We start from the raw sequence: 18,157 nt of genomic DNA, 5'->3' as shown, positions 1-18,157 counted from the left end.
ATTCACATAAAGCGATGGAGGCCCTAAGATCCTAGGGAGAGGGGACTTCGAACAAAATAGCTGCTAAAGACTGAGTTGCAGGGACGTATGCATGTCTGTGAGTCTGTCTGTCTGTCCAATAAACCATGGGCTAGAGCAGGGGTTCTCCAACCGGGGGTCGGGACCCCTCAGGGGGCTGGGAGGTTATTACATGGGAGGTCGCAAGTTGTCAGCCTCTGCCCCAAACCCCGCATTGCCTCCGGCATTTATAACAGTATTAAATACATTAAAAAGTGTTTTTAATTTATAAGGGGAGGTCACACTCAGAGGCTTGTTATGTCACCAGGACAAAAGTTTGAGAACCGCTGGGCTGGAGTCTCAGCTGGCGTAAACCTGCACAGCTCCTTTGACTTTAACGGAGTGACAACAATTTGCACCAGCTGAGGCTTTGGCCCCAATAACCTTCGGCGGCACCATCAGCTCGCTCTACAATACACACACTAATGCCTTCCAGCAAAATAAAACCAGCAGCCTGATTTTTCCACAAGACAGGGCTCAACCCTGCTCCCTCTAAGGTCAGGGAAGTTTTGCCATTGACTTCAGTGACTATAGGATCTGTGCTAGCCACAACCGTATCTGAACCGGATTGTTGTTAACATGGTGTCAGCCAAACTGTGAACACAACTTCAAAAGATCATTTCACACACTGACTCTGCAGCTGGAAGGCGACAGGTCAGCTGGTTGGTAAATCCCTCTCCTGGGTGTGTAATAAACAGCACCTTACTCTAAAGGTGAAATCGTTCAGAGCATTTTCTTACAATAGCTAGGGCTCCTCTCTTTGCCCAGAGAGACACCTGAAATGAAATGAAACATTCCCTTGAACTACGGCGAAACACTGTCCTCTGTTAAACAGCGTTTCCTTCTGTGTCCAGTGAGAACAGTCCCAGCAGAAATACTTAAATACCCCCAAATAAATTATTCTTCCACTTCTCAACCAGAACAAAAAGCAACAGTGTAAAACAAAACCATAAATTCAGTGTAAACCTATGATCAGAAGAGAGTGTAGGGGTCAGTGTTGAGAAAAGAGGGAACTGGACTTAGAGAATGATCCATACCCTCCAGAAGAGAATCAAACAGAGAATGCGATTAGGGCACTGTTTATGTAGCGGGGCGGCTCCAGGCACCAGCGCACCAAGCGCATGCCTGGGGCAGCAAGCCGCGGGGGGCAGCCTGCCGGCTGCTGTGAGGGTGGCAGTCAGGCAGCCTTCGGCGGCATGCCTGCGGGAGGTCCGCTGGTCCCGCGGCTTCGGCGGTAATTCTGCAGCGGGTACGCCAAAGCCGCGGGATCGGTGGACCTCCCACAGGCATGCCGCCGAATCCGCGTTACCAGCGGACCTCCCGCAGCCATGCCGCCGAAGGCTGCCTGACTGCCGTGCTTGGGGTGGCAAAATACATAGAGCCGCCCCTGTATGTAGAATGCTATATAGAAGAAGCGAGTTCTGTAGTCCATCCAGTACAAAACTGGTGAATGTGGATTTGATCCTGCACTACATTGTCAATGGGAGTTTCACCATTGAGCTGAACAGGAGCAGGATCAGAGCCTGTATGCCCAAGTAGAAAGTGAGTAAAATGCATGTTAATTACTAAAGAGCCTTTTTTTTTCCTGCCAGGAAGATCCCAAAACTGCACCACCGAGAATCCTCAAGCCCTGCTTTAAAATGAAGCCACCTCTGGGGTAGCACCCGGCAGCAGTTTAACAGTGCATAGCAGCAGGGTAAAACAGGAAGTGACGAACAGTTGAATTCATTTGGTTACATCTGTAGGATGTGTAAGACTTCCCAAGTGTAGTGTACAGTTATAGCTTGTTAAAACCCACAACGCTATTATGTTGCCTTTTTCTTCTGCGAGCTAAGAGCCACATTTTGCTCTCAGCTAAACCAGTGTAACGCCAGAGTCATCCGCTGAGCTCAGTGGAATTAATCTGGATTACTCAGAGCGCAGAATCTGGGCTCAAGTTCCAAGGCACCAGGTTAGAGCTCATGTTATTTTTATCTGCACTTTGTCTAGTGGCTCCAGGACAGGAGGAGGCCTTTACTTTCACAGTTTAAAAGGAAATCAAACGCTCGCAAAGCATGCTATTGGAGGCAACAGCTGCAAACAGTATGTAGTGTCTAGCTGGACTAGTCAGAGGGTCCACTCGCGAGCACGGCCTCTTTAAAGTAGCAGCAACTTGGGATAGAAAAGTGAACTAGGGGAGAACAATATGCGCTGGAGTGGGCTGGCAGAGTCCTTGCTGCTGGATGCAACAAATGCACTTGACTCTGTGCAAGAGCACTGCAGCCTGCCAGGCTACCCTCTCGGCGACACATGATGATAGGGCTGGGGGGGGTGGGGGGTGTAAGAGCCTTATGAGAGCAGGACACAAATTCCATGGTATAAAGTGAGTTGGTTCATCTTAGAGAATCCTAAGCAAATGTTACCAGGCGGATGCAGCGTAGAACGCTTCCCAGATCTGAAGCATCCCAACGTTGCAGGGGAAAGCGTGCCACCTGCCCACGCAGCAGCAATATGGGGGGCTGCAAGCCACCGGATTTTTGGCATGAGCCTAAATGCTAATGTTGGTGCGGGACAGAAAAAAAGAATATGTCCCACATCCGTAGGTACTGACTCTGCATGGAGAGGCAGTAGGAGAAAGCGCAGCTAAGGAGGCTTACGATTCCAAATCAGAATCTGGGCACCTGAGCAAGGGACCTTCCTTCATACCAGTTACCGTATGTCACAGTTTAAGTGGACAGGACTAGCAAAATCCTGCTCAGCTCAAGGAATGTTACCCTCATTTCTGCTGAGGGAAAGAAATTCTTACTCCCCTTTTCCTCCAGTGAAAGGGTGAGTGGTAACAGGAAAAGAAAGAAAAAAATCCCTACGGAGACAAACTGAGGAGCTGATCTGGTTCAAGTCCTCTGTACAACGCAGGCGCTGCCTGCAGCTAAACTCAGAGGGATGTGGAGGTTGTGCTTTACACGTATTAGGACCTGATCCAAAATCCATTCAAGATTGTGGGAGTCTCTCCATTAACTTCTGTGGGCTTCCGATCAGGTCTCTGGAGGGTTTGTTATTGTCTTAAGTTACTTTTGTGCTGTCAAAGGTGTTTTGCTCATTGGCAGTAATTCCTGACCTAACTGCCCCTCATCTAAAACCCTAAAAGAAAGCAACACCAAGGATCAATTAGTTCCTAACACAATCCATTCAAGCATCTGCATTACTGTATATCATTACACCCAAGATTAGCATAGTACACCCTTAAAAATCTGTACCAAAGAGCACCACTAAAGACTTGTAATGCACAAAAAGCCAGGGCCAATGGGCAACCTCCCAATCACTTCAGTGGGACCGGGAACTGGCCCCATAGTGCACTCTGGAACGAGGAGAAAGCATCTCAGTTGGGAGGGTAAGAGCTTGCCCAGTGTTCCTAATTCACCTTCCAGCAGCCAGGAATCCATAACACAGGGCTCCTGGTACATCTTCCATCTCTTCTCAGGCAATTCCCAGACTAGCCCCCAAGTGAAATCGTGGCCCGCTACATGTTCTCCAGCAAAAACCCCATTGTACATCACGATCCCCCATGGTGAACCAGGGACCTTGCTGAGGAATGGGTACCTACTATCGGCTTGGTTAAGCAGCACTTGAAGAGTCAGCTGAGATTTAAGTCACACCCACCTGGTGGCAAAAAGGGATTTTCAGATCTTTGGTGCTGGGTATAACCTGGGCTGGGCAGGGCAGCTAATCACACAAGAGGCTTCTTCCCAGGGAAACCTGCGTCTTCCAGTTGCAATGTGCAATACTCACAGACTGAGATGCCTCCATTTGAGGCTCTTTCGAGGTTATTTTGGAGAGCAAAGTGTCACCTCTTGCCCCTTGGAATTCTAGTTGCTGCAGTGTTTGGAAAGTCCACCAAGGAATTGATAGAAGAGGGATCAGATTCGTGTCAGAACGGATTTCCACTGCGTTTTTAAAGTCTCAGTGTCGGCAGGAAGTGGCTCCGCAGGAGGGTCACCCAGGAGGGAATTCTACAGCGCCTGCCCCTCCAGAGTCCCCGTTAGCTTCTCCTCATCCGCTTGCTTCTGCTGTTGCTGGATTCTTGCATAGGAAATGGCATCCCCTCTGCAGAGAGAAGGGACAGCATTAGAACATAAGCTATTCGGGGGCAAGGCTGTGTGTGCAGCACCTAGCACAAGGCAGCCGTGATCCAGAGTGGGGCCTCTTGGGGCTACCGGAATCCAAAGAGTAAATAATAACTACGGAGAAAAACTCAACAGTCAACAAGGTACGACAGGCAGGTGAGGAGGATTGGGAATGAAAGGAATCACCCGCTACTGACTTCTTAGGCACTTGAGTCTGCTCCCACTGGAATCAGTGGGTGTTTTACTATTGACCTGATCAGTTGCAGAATCTAACCCCATCTGAATAGATCTAGCTTTGGGGCTGGGATTTGCCATCATCTCAGCCAGGGCGATTTAGCTCCACAACTGAAGTTTTGTAAACAACAAAAGGCAAAAGTTCACAGAGCCTGGGCCCCTGAGAACTGCTCTCGGCCGGGATTTTCATGTAATGCCAGTGAAAACGTGTTTTCTCGTGGGGATGTAAACGTTCTCCAGCAGCGTTTGCAGCCCAAATGCCGGCTTAGCACACGAGCACCAGAAAATGAAACGAACCAGAAATGTTAAAGTGACGCTGACGGGAATTTCCTTTGGGTTGCAGAAAGCAAACGAACAGCATAAAAGAAAATCAGAGGGGCAAAATTCTGCTTTAATCGTATAAAGCTTGGTGAGTAATACAGGTAAGGAGATTTCTAAACACACCCACAAGATTCCAAACCCAAAAGGGTCCCTTTAAAAACTTGCTGACACGTGCTGGGAAAATTCTTAATTGGTACGTTGCAAGCTCCCACAATGTGAGTTTATGGCTGTAACGGGGGTGTCCACCCCACACGAGGCCTGAGCAGGTTAAAAAGGGCCAATTAACTTTGTAAGCTGCACCTGGAGGAGCACCAAGGCTGGAGATGAAGCCCGGCTGGGCTTGTACAAAGCCAGGAAGTTGAGCACAAGAGGAGGCCGCAGGGAGCAGCTGTGCAGTCACTCCCTACAGAGAAAGGGAGTTGTCTAGGGATGAGGAGGCGTCGTGGGGTAGATTAAGCCTTGGGATCCCACCCTGGACTTCAGAGACTGGCAAGGAGCCACAGGGAGCGCAAGAAGCTCAAGCTGGCAAACCCAGAGGTGGGCCCGGAGCCAGAGAAGTGAGGGAGGAAGGAGCTCAGGGAAACAGGAACAGTCTGAATTTAAGTAGACCATGGTTGCAAGACACAGCGTCCATGGGCTGGAACTCAGAGTAGCAGGCGGTTCCCCTACCAGCCTCTGGGCCTGGGCTTGGACCGGAAGACTGCCTGACCTGGCACACAGACAGCTTGTCCAGTGGGACTTTGACCCCCTGGAAGGGGAGGACTAAATCGTGATCCAGCCAGAGGGCTGAGTCACGAAGAGGGACCCCAAGTCCCAGAGAGAGAGAGGCCACAGTGCAAGCAATCTATGGAAAACGGCACCAGACGCAGCGAGAGTTAATCCCCAGCCCCAAGGAGGCGCCCCAGCAGTGAATGTATGCACCTCGTTACAAGGACGCTCTGACCCTGGCTCTCCTAGTGTGCTCAGAAAGACGTTAGCTTTCTTAATATATGCTCTCCATGAAGCACTCCTAGCCCCCAAATCCTGCCACACAAACCGTTTGCATGAACCTCGACTGCTGCAGGTATAATTAAATACCACCCACGCAGGGCCCAGTCTCACCACACTGACTGCCCAGCATCCCAGCAGCCCCGTTGAAGCCAAATGGCTCTGCTGCAGAGAGTCAGGGTCACAGGGCCAGCCCCACCCCTGTACTGTACATGAAATAAAGCGCTTTCTCCCTTACTTTTTGCCAAGCGCCGACAAGCCGTACAGCACTCCTGTTGCAAAAGCGATAGCATTTCCCAGTAACGTGGTCAGCGTCAGACTGAGTATGACTGGAAACACGGCCATGCTGGGGGAGAGAGAGACAACGTCAGCCATGAAACAATCCCCAAGGGGTTCCCCTCTCCTCCTGTGTTGGAAATTACTTAGATTCATAGATTCATAGATTCTAGGACTGGAAGGGACCTCGAGAGGTCATCGAGTCCAGTCCCCTGCCCTCATGGCAGGACCAAATACTGTCTAGACCATCCCGGATAGCCATTTATCTAACCTACTCTTAAATACTTCCCTAGTAGGTTTACTAAGAGTTCCCATGACTCAGTTTGCACACAAGCGTTTCTTTATTAGTTCAAAGGTCGCTTGGTGTTCATTTCACCCACAACGTCAGTGCATGCTTGTCTTCTATATCCTGACAGCAAATAAGCTACAAACACTGCCCAAAATACCTACATCAGACCCAGGCCCAGGAGACTCCTGCCCATCATGGTGTAACTCCAAAGGGGGAAGGAGAAAGCTCTGACAAACAAACTTCGGGAAGCCTGTCTTTCTCTACACTATAGCAAACAAGGGAAGTACTGCCGGTTACTGGATCTTCGCCAAAGACAGAAAAGGCAGGCTGAGGGCTCCACCTTGCACATGATTTCCAATGAATCATGCTTTCTCTAGTTCCCAAAATAGAGCGGGTATTTCCAGGGTCACTACACCTTTAACCCAGACAAGTCTTCTTTCTAATTTATTCTCTTAGTCTCATAGACTCATAGACTTTAAGGTCAGAAGGGACCATTATGGTCATCTAGTCTGACCTCCCGCATGATGCAGGCCACAAAAGCTGACCCACCCACTTTCCCTTATCTCAGCTGTTGAAGTCTCCAGATCGTGATTTAAAGACTTCAAGTCGCAGAGAATCCTCCAGCTTGTGACCCCTGCCCTATGCTGCGGAGGAAGGCCAAAAACCTCCAGGGCCTCTGCCAATCTACCCTGGAGGAAAATTCCTTCCCAACCCCAAATATGGCGATCAGTAGAACCCCGAGCATACAGGCAAGATTCTCCAGCTGGACCCACATTTTACCAGCGATGGCACGTTATTGCCTAATTGACTAAAATCACGTTATCCCATCAAACCATTCCCTCCATAAACTTATCTAGCCTAATCTTGAAGCCAGAGAGGTCTTTCGCCCCCACCGTTTCCCTCAGAAGGCTCCCTTAGTCATGCTTTAAGCCTCTGGCTCACACGAACATTCAAACTCAGACCCATAATTAGGAGTCTACCAAATCCGCAGCCGTGAAAATCATGTCATGGACTGTGAAATCTGCTCTCCAGCTGCTCAGCTGTGAAGGCAGAGCGGCAAGCGGCGGCTGCTGCCCGGCACCCAGCTCCGAAGGTAGTGCCACCCGCCAGCAGCAGTGGAAAAGTGAGGGTGGCATTACCACAACCCCCAATAGGCTTGCGACCCCCTTCTGGGCCCGGGCCCTAGTTTAAGAAACGCTGTGAAGAAATAACGTGGGGTTTTTTTCAGTAACATCTCTGCAAAATTTGCTATTTATGCCATGAACAACCCATGAAAACTGTGTGATTTCTCTGCGATTTCAGTAGATCCCTACCCAGTGCATGCCCCTGTTCCTACTAGCTGGGAGTGGCTGCACTCTTCCATTCCCCTGGAAGCAATGCACATGCTCTCTGTGACACCCTGGACTGACCTCTCCACTAAGGGCCAGATTCTGCCTTGATTCCTGCTGAGTCCGGCACATCCCCCTCCTCACAGGATTGGGCAGAACCTTGGCTCTTCCACCCACAGGCCAGCCAGTGCAGCTGGGCTGGCACAGGGTAGGCAGTGATCAGCTGCTGCTCACACTATTTCCCCCTGGAAGCAGGGCAGAAATCGTGAGCACAGTCCCTTCCCTGGGCTGGCACGGCTAGGCACTGCCCCTTCCTCAGGGTTTTGCCCTTAATGTGCCTGAGGGGCACAGACTGAAAAGCTCAAGGGCCTGATTATGACCTCCCTGAGACTGGTGTAATTTCAAATCCTCCAGGGCAAGGATGGTCTATTTCCTGGTTCTGTCCAGCACTCAGCACAATAGGGTCAATGGCTCTGGCTAGCCACCCAAGTCCAAGCCTGCCTGACCCCCTGGGTCCGATCTCAGGTGGCTAGTCTGAGCCGCTGGCAGGGCGGCAACCTCGACACTGCTCTTCTTAGTGCGCTAGTTCGAGTGAAGCTAGCATGAGTCTGTCTGCCTGGGCTGGGAGGCTGCTTCCAGGTGCAGTGTGGACGTAACCCCAGCGTTCAAGGCCGAAAGGGACCACCAGATCCTCTTGTCCGTATATCACAGGCCACCAAACCCACCAATCAGGGCCAAAGTCCACTAAGCCGCCCGTCCAACCCCTCTGCCAGCCTCCCCCTGCCGGCCCACAGCTGGAGCCGGCCACCAGTCCTTACCCACAGTAGAAGGCAGCTTTTTGCCAGGGCCGCAGCTTATCCGCCCGCGCAGACACCGCGTTTGCAAATTCAATAAACTGGCAGCAGAATGGAGCTTCGCACAGGAACAGGATAAAGGCATTTAACCTTCAAAACAAAGCAAAAGAGAGTTAACCCATCAGCACGCTCCGGAGAGGGAACTCGATTCTCACGGTCGGGGTCCCATTCACACGTCTGCCAATGATCCAAACAGCTCCGATTCTTAACAGTCAGAGAGATTTTATTACATGGGGCCAGATTCTGCCTCCTCCCCCGCTCCAGTGGCCAACAGTCCAGTTGAACTGGCCACGTGGGACTCCCCCTTTCACACAGGGACCCCCAGGGTGGCATGGAGCCAGTGAAGTGCACTCCAGCAATCCTGAGACAGGGGAATGACCCTGGTGAACTAAGCTAGGCAGGGCAAGTGAGAGACGCCGCCCCCCCTCAGTTACACGGAGCATGAGCCTAGCACAGCCGAGGAGCCTGCCCTGAAAGCCTAGCTCAGCAGCGACGTAAATGGGAGCGTAAGTTACACGTGGAGCGTAGGTTGGTCCAAACTGGGTGAAAATGCCCAGTCCACACACACTTGACCTTACACTCGTGTTAATCTCCTGCTGCCCATCCCCTCCATGAGTGGCAGGTTACACTGCTTTACTGCCTACTCCCCACGTATCACTGGGGCAGTTTAGTTCACCACAGCAGCTACTTCAAGCCATATCCGGCCCAAAGCCTTGCTGGGTAAATCCTTAGTGATCACGAGGATTTGCGCACAAGCTTTGTGGCAGCAGACGTAGAAGCCTGTAAGACATCTGCAGCCAGTGGCGCTTCAGGAAGGGACCCTGTTTTATGCTGGATCAGAGTCTCCTGATAGTTGCAGATGGCAAGATCGGGGAAGATCAGGACACTAGGCTAACCCAGCTGCCTCACGTCCCATGAGACAGACAGTGATCTCTTGCCGCGGTAGGCGGCCATTACAAAATGCGAGCGCCGAGTTATTTGCCCACAAAGCGCAGCTGTATCGCCTGCCGCTGCTAAATGGTGATTCCAAAGTTGAGACCAGCAGCGCTGGGGCGAAGAGGGAAGAACAAGCGTACTTACATCATCCACACCCCAGCCGCTATGTTCAGGGGGTTGATGGTCACGCAGTTCCAAAGGCCAGCAAGTGCGCAGGCTTAAAAGCAAAGAGATGGATTTTAATTCATGTGAAAAATAAACCACGACGCACATAGAGGTGGCAGCGTGATCTAGTGGCCAGGGCACTGGCTTGGCAGGTAGGAGATCTGGGTTTGAATCCTGGCTCTGTCACTGACCTGCTGTGTGACCTTGGGCAAGTCTCTGCACCTGTGCTTTCCCTCTTCAGCCTGTATTTAAACTTTCCAGGTCAGGGATTACCTCTCATTACTTGTATGTACAGCACCTAGCACAATAGGGCCCTGATTTCAATTGTCACCTGTAGCCACTACTATGATATGAATAACAACTACATAGACCAATCCACACTGAAGGGGAGAGATAATGGCCAGAATGATTGGGATTTAGGAGATAGGCTCTACTCCGAATTTGGCTAAGACAAGAACACGGGGTGCCTTTGGCTCAGGACACTCGTCCTTCAGGCTTGTGTTTCTACCGGCATTCAGGGCTATACCGAACCCCAGTGTGTTTGCTTTCAAATTAAGTCATTTTAAGGGAGCCTCTGCTTTTATTTGCTGAAGAATCTCGAGTCACGTGTAACTGGCCCCGAGGTAAACAACAAGCTACCTGCCGGCAGCACGGCCTTCCAACGGCAGCATCTTGTGCAAGAAGTAAACAGTGAAACGAAAAAAGAGCTGCAGTCTGCAGCGAACCAAAGGCAGAAACAAGAACTGACAAATGGGCCAAATCCCTCTCTCATCTACAGCGCTGTAAATTCAGAGTGACTCCTCTGGAGTCGTAGGGACTTAACCGGAGATACTCTGGGCAGACATGGGTGGAACTCAGAGCAGAACCTGGCCGTCTTGCTGCAGATATGGAAGCAGTTGTTGGACAAAGCAAGCCCCAAAATAACCCACGAGGCCTTGAGTATGTAATGCAAGAAAAGGAGGGAGGCAGCCAGCAATTTGTGAGCCTGGAGTGCATGCATTTACCTAGCAGCTCATTAAACTTGCAAAGTGTCACCTGCATTCGATACAGCCAGTCTCCTCAATTAACAATAAGAGGCTGCCTTTATGCCCAGGGTAACCAGAGCCCAGGTGTGGAGGAGGGGCTGCATGGCCTGCGTGTAGGACAGAGCCAGCGGCTGGCTCAATAAGAAATAACAACACTAAACAAAACTCCAGCTAAAATAGGGTCTCTAAAGGTTAGTATAGAGGCTGCTGGGGGTTTTTAACCCATGCAATGCAAATGACTGGGGTCTCTCTGTATTTGAAAGCTGTGACCTACTCAGCGTTAAGGATTTCCATAGATTAGAGTCTACATGGGTCATTGCCCTGCCTGTGGTGTGTCTTGTGTGGTTGTACCTCATCTTAGAAAACAGAGAGCAACGTGGCGGAGTTTTTAAAGCAATCATTAATGAACCCTCAAAACCCAGTATAATTAGCACCTTCCACATATGGGGAAACTGAGGCACGGGGTGGCAAAGTGACTTGCCCAAACTTACCCAGTGTGAACTCAGGACTTGCCCAAACTCACCCACTGTGAACTATCACAGTGAGAACTCAGGACTTCCTGTGCTCGGCCACTGGAGCCCACCTTTTGGGAAACACTAAGCAGTACGATTTTCTAAAAAGGTCCACCAGGGGTATTTCAAGGAGATTAACGCATTCCAAAGAAAATGAAGACTCAGTGCGAGAGGTCAGCCGGAGAGAAGAAAAGACAAAGGAGAAATAATAATAACTCTTATCTAGTGCTGCTTTACAACAGAGGTATCGTTATCCCCATTTCACAGATGGGGAAACTGAGGCGCAGAGCGGCAGAGTGACTTCCCCAAGGTCACCCAACAAACCAGTGGCAGAGCCAGGTCCAGCACCCAGGTCTTCTGAGGCTCAGTCCAGTGCCCTGTCCCCTAAGGATACATGCACTAACAGGAAATGGAAACCGCCTGCAGGGTTCAGGAGATTCTTTATTCAATTCTTCCTAAACTATCCGCTGGTGAGGCCTGCGTGTGCTCCCACTGGCACCAGAGCTCCAGGCAGGGCTAGTGGGACCAGCTGCTGGCACAAAGACAGGGCATAGACAGCTCTACTGCTTGTCCTTGATACATCTTAGCAGATAAAAGCATCAGCTTGTGAGCAGGGGAGGTGGGCAGTTAAACCCAGGGCTTCAGGCACTCACGCTGCCCATAAGAAAGTGCATGATTATCATAAGTAGGAACCACTTAAGAGTCACATAGCAGCTGTCATCCAAAAGCACTTTCAAACTGATAGACCTGTTATATACAGGGATCACTTCACCCACCACGGAAACACAACTTCCTCTGGGGTGGAACACAGCAGCTGATATTCACCACTCACAACAACACTACACAACAGTGTAGGAAATTTAGGAAGATCACACATTCAGCTGAAACCATAGAGAGAACTTAGAGGGCAGAATGCTATAATCCAAGCACAAATTTGGCCTACACACCAGGGCTAATAACTTCTTGGAATACATTTAAAAAAACAATTACGATTTGGGGGTTCTTGTTATGAGGACCCACCCCCAAAACAAACCTGACTGCAGAATGCCTCCGTACGACTCTCAGCTAAGCAAGAGATTGTTTTAACCCTCAGTGTAACAACACCAGTGACCAAACCGTTCTCTCACTCTTATCGACGCCTTCCTTAGTAGCCAACAGGGAACAAACAGCTGTCAGTCAAGATTTCTTTTCCAGTTCAAGGCCACAGGGAGCTTTTCAATTATGAAAACGTCTGCTGGGATTTGTGGTGTGGAAGACGGACAGGTCTGGTGCTTAGTCAATTAACTAATTTGCTGAATCACAAAGAAGCACACAGTGAACATGGAGCTAAAATGAACTCTTAGCAAAAGAATTCACTCCTCTATAATTCATAGAATCATAGGACTGGAAGGGACTTCGAGAGGTCATCTAGTCCAGTCCCCTGCACTCATGGCAGGACTAAGCATTATCTAGACCATCCCTGGCAGGTGTTTGTCTAACCTGCTCTTAAAAATCTCCAGTGATGGAGACTCCACAACCTCCCTAGGTAATTTATTCCAGTGCTTAACCACCCTGACAGTTAGGAAGTTTTTCCTAATGTCCAACCTAAACTGGCCTTGCTGCAATTTAAGCCCATTGCTTCTTGTCCTATCCTCAGAGGATAAGGAGAACAGTTTTCTCCCTCCTCTTTGTAACAACCTTTTATGGTCTTGAAAACTGTGATCATGTCCCCTCTTCTCCAGACTAAACAACCCCCGTTTTTTCAATCTTCCCTCATAGCTCAAGTTTTCTAGACCTTTAATCATTTTTGTTGCTCTTCTCTGGACTTTCTCCAATTTGTCCACATCTTTCCCGAGCCTCAATCACCTGCTCCAACCACTAGACAGTTCTGTCTCTAATATATTTTGGGCTAAGTTCAAGTATCAGCAGTCGCAGCTCCACTGGCGCTGACTCGCCATAGGCTAGCATTTGAAACCATTACAATACAAACCCCTTTTGTAATTGAATGAATCTGGCATTTTATGAATAAACTCTCTCTCTTTTTAGCAGCCTGGATACAATCAACTAAAATATGAATAAGTTGGTTCCATTTCTTAGTGACCCACAAAGACTAGAGATAGAGTCCAGAGTCCTGTAGCAAATGGTGTTGTCTCCCTGCGCTCTGGGAACCTGCCTCCTGTTATTTTGCTTCCCTGGTATGAAGCTCTTTGAAAAGACATGGTTATTAGTATGTGGGATTCAGAGAATTGTCTCTTCTGTTACCTGCCATTAACTTTGGCCTCTACTTGCCCAAGAATCGCTCAGCATCTTTTTTTCCCTGCTTGGCTGTAACAGGGCAGTTACCCCGCTCCTGGAAAACGAGGTTAAAGGGAGGCTGAATGGGGAAGTGGCCGCAGCTGGGGCCACACTTAATCAGGGCACAGGCCCTGATAAGTAGGGCTAAGGGAGGAGCTGGGTCAGAGTCTCACTCCAGCCCTGCTCACCTCCGCCTCCTCCCCTGAGCGTGCCGCCGAGTCCTGCTTCTCCCCCCTTCCTCCCAGCGCTTGTGCCGCGAAACAGCTGTTTCGCGCAGCAAGCAGTGGGAGGAAGGAGGAGGAACGCTCGGGGAAGAGGTGGGGCCAGGGCGGGGATTTGGGGAGGGGGGGGGCCGGGGGGAAAGTTGGTGCCTGTGGTGAGAAGGGCCTGGGAGCAGAGGGTACCTCAAGCAGAGCAGTGCTGGGGAAGGGCAAGAGGAGCTGGGGAGCACCAGCCTGGCAACTCCCCAGGCTGAGGCCTTGTCTAAGGTCTAAAGAGGTACCGGGGCTGAAGAGGGGGCAGCCCGGGGATAGGCAGAGGCAGCTGGTCCTACCCCCTTGCCAGTGATGAGTGGCTATTACTGACTGCAGTTTGCCCGAGAGAAAGGGGGCTAGATGATGACGGGCAGTAGCCACTGAGGCAAGGTGGGTATAGAGGGTTGGGGGTTCCCCTGGGAGGGGAGACCCAGAGTGGGGGGGTACTGCTGTGGGCAGAATCCCAAGGTAAAAAGCACTGGGGTCCAGCAGCACGGGGGCCTGAGGCAGGTGAGACACTGGCCAGCAGAGGGCGCTCCGAGAGCTGAAGTGAGCTAATTCCCAGACTGACCAGCAGGAGGTGCCGCACTGGTGAGTCAGCGCTCTGTTACACTGGCAAAATCACAAGGAGAAGAAACTATCAGGTGTATACATTGATTTTCCGGCCTTCCTGGTTTGTTCGCAATACTGTTACTGATCACAAGAGCCTGACCGCAACACTTGCCAAATCTGACGTTTGCCGGACGGCCCCAGCACCTGGAATCATGTGAATAGGTGAGACTCTCAGCTTTCATGTTTTTACACCAAGTACATTTCGAGCGCTCCTGGTTGCAGAGAAAGGTTGGAAACATGACCCGCGTGTGCCCTAAATGCTCAGAAGCCAAAGAAAAAGAACCCAAATGTCTTATTTTCCCCAATCTCATGACTTTTAAAGCACCCTGGTGATTTTTTTAAGGCTTGAAGTTGGCAATGCTGGCCGTGGCACATAACAGCTCTGCACCCTCAGCCCAGAGCATTTCTGTGGCCCCCAACCATCCTTTGCTAAAAACCCCAGCTCACCAAGGACTGTGTGCTGCACCGAAACTACTGAGGCTGGAGTGGAAGCCTCCAGGTAGCTCTGGTACCACTCACACCCTGTGAGGTAGATTCCTCCCTCCAGCCCTAGGGAGACTCTTCAGCAAATTTCCTGACTGTATGCAAGGTAGGGAGGGCCTTGCAAGAAGCGCTGTGCACTGAGGTGAATTTCACCCAGTAGGAGCAACTCTGTTACGTCCTTTCACCACACCAGAAACGCAGCTGCCAACATGCGCCTCAGCTGTGTGGCGTGTTCTGAAGCCCCAGCCCGGCACAACCTCAGGTTAACAAACACGTTCTACCCAGGCGAACAAAAGGAACTGTAGCAAACCTGCCGCCCGCTCCAACTCCAGAACAAGAGCCAACCGAGGAGGCGGAGACAGAGAAAGGGAATGGATGCAACGTTACAGCACACACTGAACAAATCAAAAGTGAACGTCTTTCTAAGAGACACGCTCTCACGTCCCCAGAAGTGATGGGCTTGATGCAGGAACAGGCACCCCGTGGAATTCTCCGGCCTGCGCTATGCAGGAGGCCAGACGCGGTGATCGTAACAGTCCCTTCTGGCTTTAAGATCTATTCATCTTGTCAAACCATGGAGCAGCACAACCCAATATGACCCAATGATCCCTGGTGGAACTGCCTTGACTCTTTCCATGGGAGATTGTTAATTTCAGGGGCAAGTAATTAACAAGCCAGCACAGCTCTCCTGCTTTGTGCCATCTCCCTTCTGTTTGTTTCAAAGATAAAATCCCTTATTTAAAAAAAAAAAAAAAAAAGGCTCCATATTATCCTTTTGGGGTCTCTATTCACGGGTTAGTAATAACAGAAGCAAACACACACACACACACACACACACAACCACTGTGAAACCAGGAGATCAGCAAGGAAAAGAAAAAGTGGAAACACAGAAGCATCGAATGGTCAGTAACAACAATGAACCAACCCCCGAGCCTGCAAACAGCGCGCGGATTGCTTTGCCCATGCAGAGCCCCATTAAAGTCCAAGTGCCATCCCTCTGCCTGCTACACGTTGCAGGATCGGGGCCTCACACCCGGCTTCCATTGCCTCCCAGGAGCATTCCACCTGAAGAGGAAACGTCACGATTTGGCATCAGAGTAATAATTTATGTGTAGAATGACGTTCCTCCCCCAGGATCCCAAAGTGCTTCCCAATGAGGCCCAGGCGGGTTAAACAATCAAAGCGTGCACAACGCAGGCTCCAGTTAAAATCACTCTGATTCCCGCACCTAGACAATGTGCTTCTGGATCTTTGTCTGGCTGTGATTAGACAGACAGGCAGACAGACCATTGCTGATAGGACCTAAGCCCTCTTTCATCGCCAGTCACTGGCAGGCGGGCACAGATCAGCATCGCTGACCCAGGACGGCCCATCCCTGGAGGTTATTCCAGGGGCATCCGGCAAGCAGGACCTTAGGGCTACTTACACACGCCCCCGATGACACCGGCGATCCTGCACAGCCACTTGTACCACCAGGTCATGCCATCGTCCGCCGAAGAGGCAGCTGGGGCAGGAACTGCTTGTTGGAACTGATCCTCCTGGGAGCTCATTGTGGGCCCCCGCCGCAGGGGTTAGGGGCAGCCCCCCCTTTGCACCTGAGCCACAGCAGAAGGGGACACCCCCCCACACACACTCCCACACACCCAGAAGAGTCAGTGACAGCTCCTCACACCCGTCCTGCGGCGGGGCCCCTCACCACCGCCCCAGGGACCCGGCCTGGCCCCTGACAGCTGCTCTGTTCTTGCTGACAATGGAGCGCCTCTGTCCCCAGCAGCAGCACAGCTTCCACGTCTCCCTGCGTGTTGCATTATGGGTCCCCTCCCTTCCGAGAGGGAGGGCTCTTTTGTCACCCTCTCATTAAATAGCGAAGTGGGCAGGGCCCTGCCTGGCCACAGTGAGGAGCAGCAGCTGGCTGAGGAGTGACTGAGCCTGTGGCCATAGGTTGTGTGTGAGTGTGACCCCTGCGAGTGCACGGGGCCTAGGCATGCTTGTGAGGCTGCCTGAGTGTGCAAATGCAAGCGCCTGGGTGTAGACGTGCTGCTATCTTGCCTTTATAAAGCATCTTTCAAACACAGAGGGAGCGTTTGTAAGAGCCAGTCTGGGAACACAAGCGTTCCTTGATGTCCTGCGTTCAGACCCCCAACCCCACCCCACTCCACCCGCTCCTACATCCGTGTGGGTTCAACAGCTCTGGTGAACTGTCTTCTCCGCTCGCGTTTTTCATTCTTGTGCGTGTCTCTGCACTTTGGCTTCACCAGAGAGGTGAACGGACTGGCCCAAGGTTACACAGATTACGTCAGTGGTAAAGCCAGGAGCAGAACCGGGAAGCCTGACTCCTAGTGCCCTGGGCTGCGCTAACTACTAGGACATGCTGCCAAGGTGGCCAGCGTGCGAGGGCAGGATCCAGGTCTGTCAGACCGAGTGGCTAGGTAGGAGACATGACGGAGGTGCGTCTCTATATGCAAACCAAAGAATGTACTGAGTTAAGGCTGATTAGAAGGGATTGGTTTGGGAGGGACTCAGGGAAACTCCCACTCCACCCTTCACCCCACCTCTTTTCTCGCTCTCTGTGTTCAGTGATTTCCAGAGCTGCCAAATCTCAGTCATTTGGAAAGAGAGTCCCTCAGTTAGGATTTAATTTTATGGGGCAGTTCTTAAAGTGTTTCCCCCTCTTGTGAAGAGGGATTTTGCTGTGTGTTTCAACGAGGCATTCCAAATCGCTCGTCTTCTTGGAAATCTTCCCATTCCCATTAGAGACAGGAGGAAAGCACCTTTTAAATGTGGCGTTGACAACTCTCATGATTTTATCATGCGTCTCGCAATATTTGGAGTTTTTCTTAAGGCCCCTGCTCCTGGAATCATGGGAGTGCATTAGAATCTCAGCTTTGGTTTTTTACAAAAGTTTCTGGCTCTCATGGTTGCAGAGAAAAGTTTGAAAACATGAACCAAGTGCGACCTAAAGGTTTAGACACCAGAAAACAATGAATAAGAACCCAACATCTTTTTTTTTTTTTTAAAAAAGCTCATGATTTTTAAGCCAACATCTTGATATTTGAGGCCTGACTCATGATTTTGGAAAAAGTACAGAAAAGGGCAACAAAAATGATCAGGGATATGAAACAGCTTCCATATGAGGAGAGGTTAATAAGACTGGGACTTTTCAGTTTGGAAAAGAGACGACTAAGGGGGGAAATGACAGAGGTCTATAAAATCATGGCTGGTGTGAAGAAAGCAAATAAGGGAGTGTTATTTACTCCTTCTCATAACACAAGAACTAGGGGTCACCAAACGACATTAACAGGCAGCAGGTTTAAAGCAAACAAAAGGAAGTATTTTTTCACACAACACACAGTCACCCTGTGAAACTCTCAGCCAGAGTATATTGTGGCACCGAGTTCATCATTAGCAGGACGAGTTCTCTACCTAAATATTGGGAAATACTATTAT

The 18,157-nt window shown here is 50.5% G+C and overlaps 1 protein-coding gene across 1 annotated transcript; it reads right to left on the bottom strand.

Moving 5' to 3' along the window:
• Positions 1–1,449: 1,449 nt before the first annotated feature.
• CACFD1 (calcium channel flower domain containing 1) lies at positions 1,450–16,492 on the bottom strand. Its single transcript, XM_024212328.3, has 5 exons — positions 16,137–16,492; positions 9,530–9,602; positions 8,414–8,539; positions 5,941–6,048; positions 1,450–4,140 (listed from the first exon to the last, which is right to left on the bottom strand). The coding sequence occupies exons 1-5, from the start codon at positions 16,258–16,260 to the stop codon at positions 4,047–4,049; spliced, it is 525 nt and encodes a 174-aa protein (XP_024068096.2). The 5' UTR covers positions 16,261–16,492; the 3' UTR covers positions 1,450–4,046.
• Positions 16,493–18,157: the final 1,665 nt, after the last annotated feature.

The sequence above is a fragment of the Terrapene carolina genome, unplaced genomic scaffold (assembly GCF_002925995.2).
Source record: "Terrapene carolina triunguis isolate 2854851 unplaced genomic scaffold, T_m_triunguis-2.0 Scaffold238, whole genome shotgun sequence".
Lineage (NCBI taxonomy): Eukaryota > Metazoa > Chordata > Testudines > Emydidae > Terrapene > Terrapene triunguis.
This window is presented reverse-complemented; position numbering and strand designations above follow the sequence as displayed.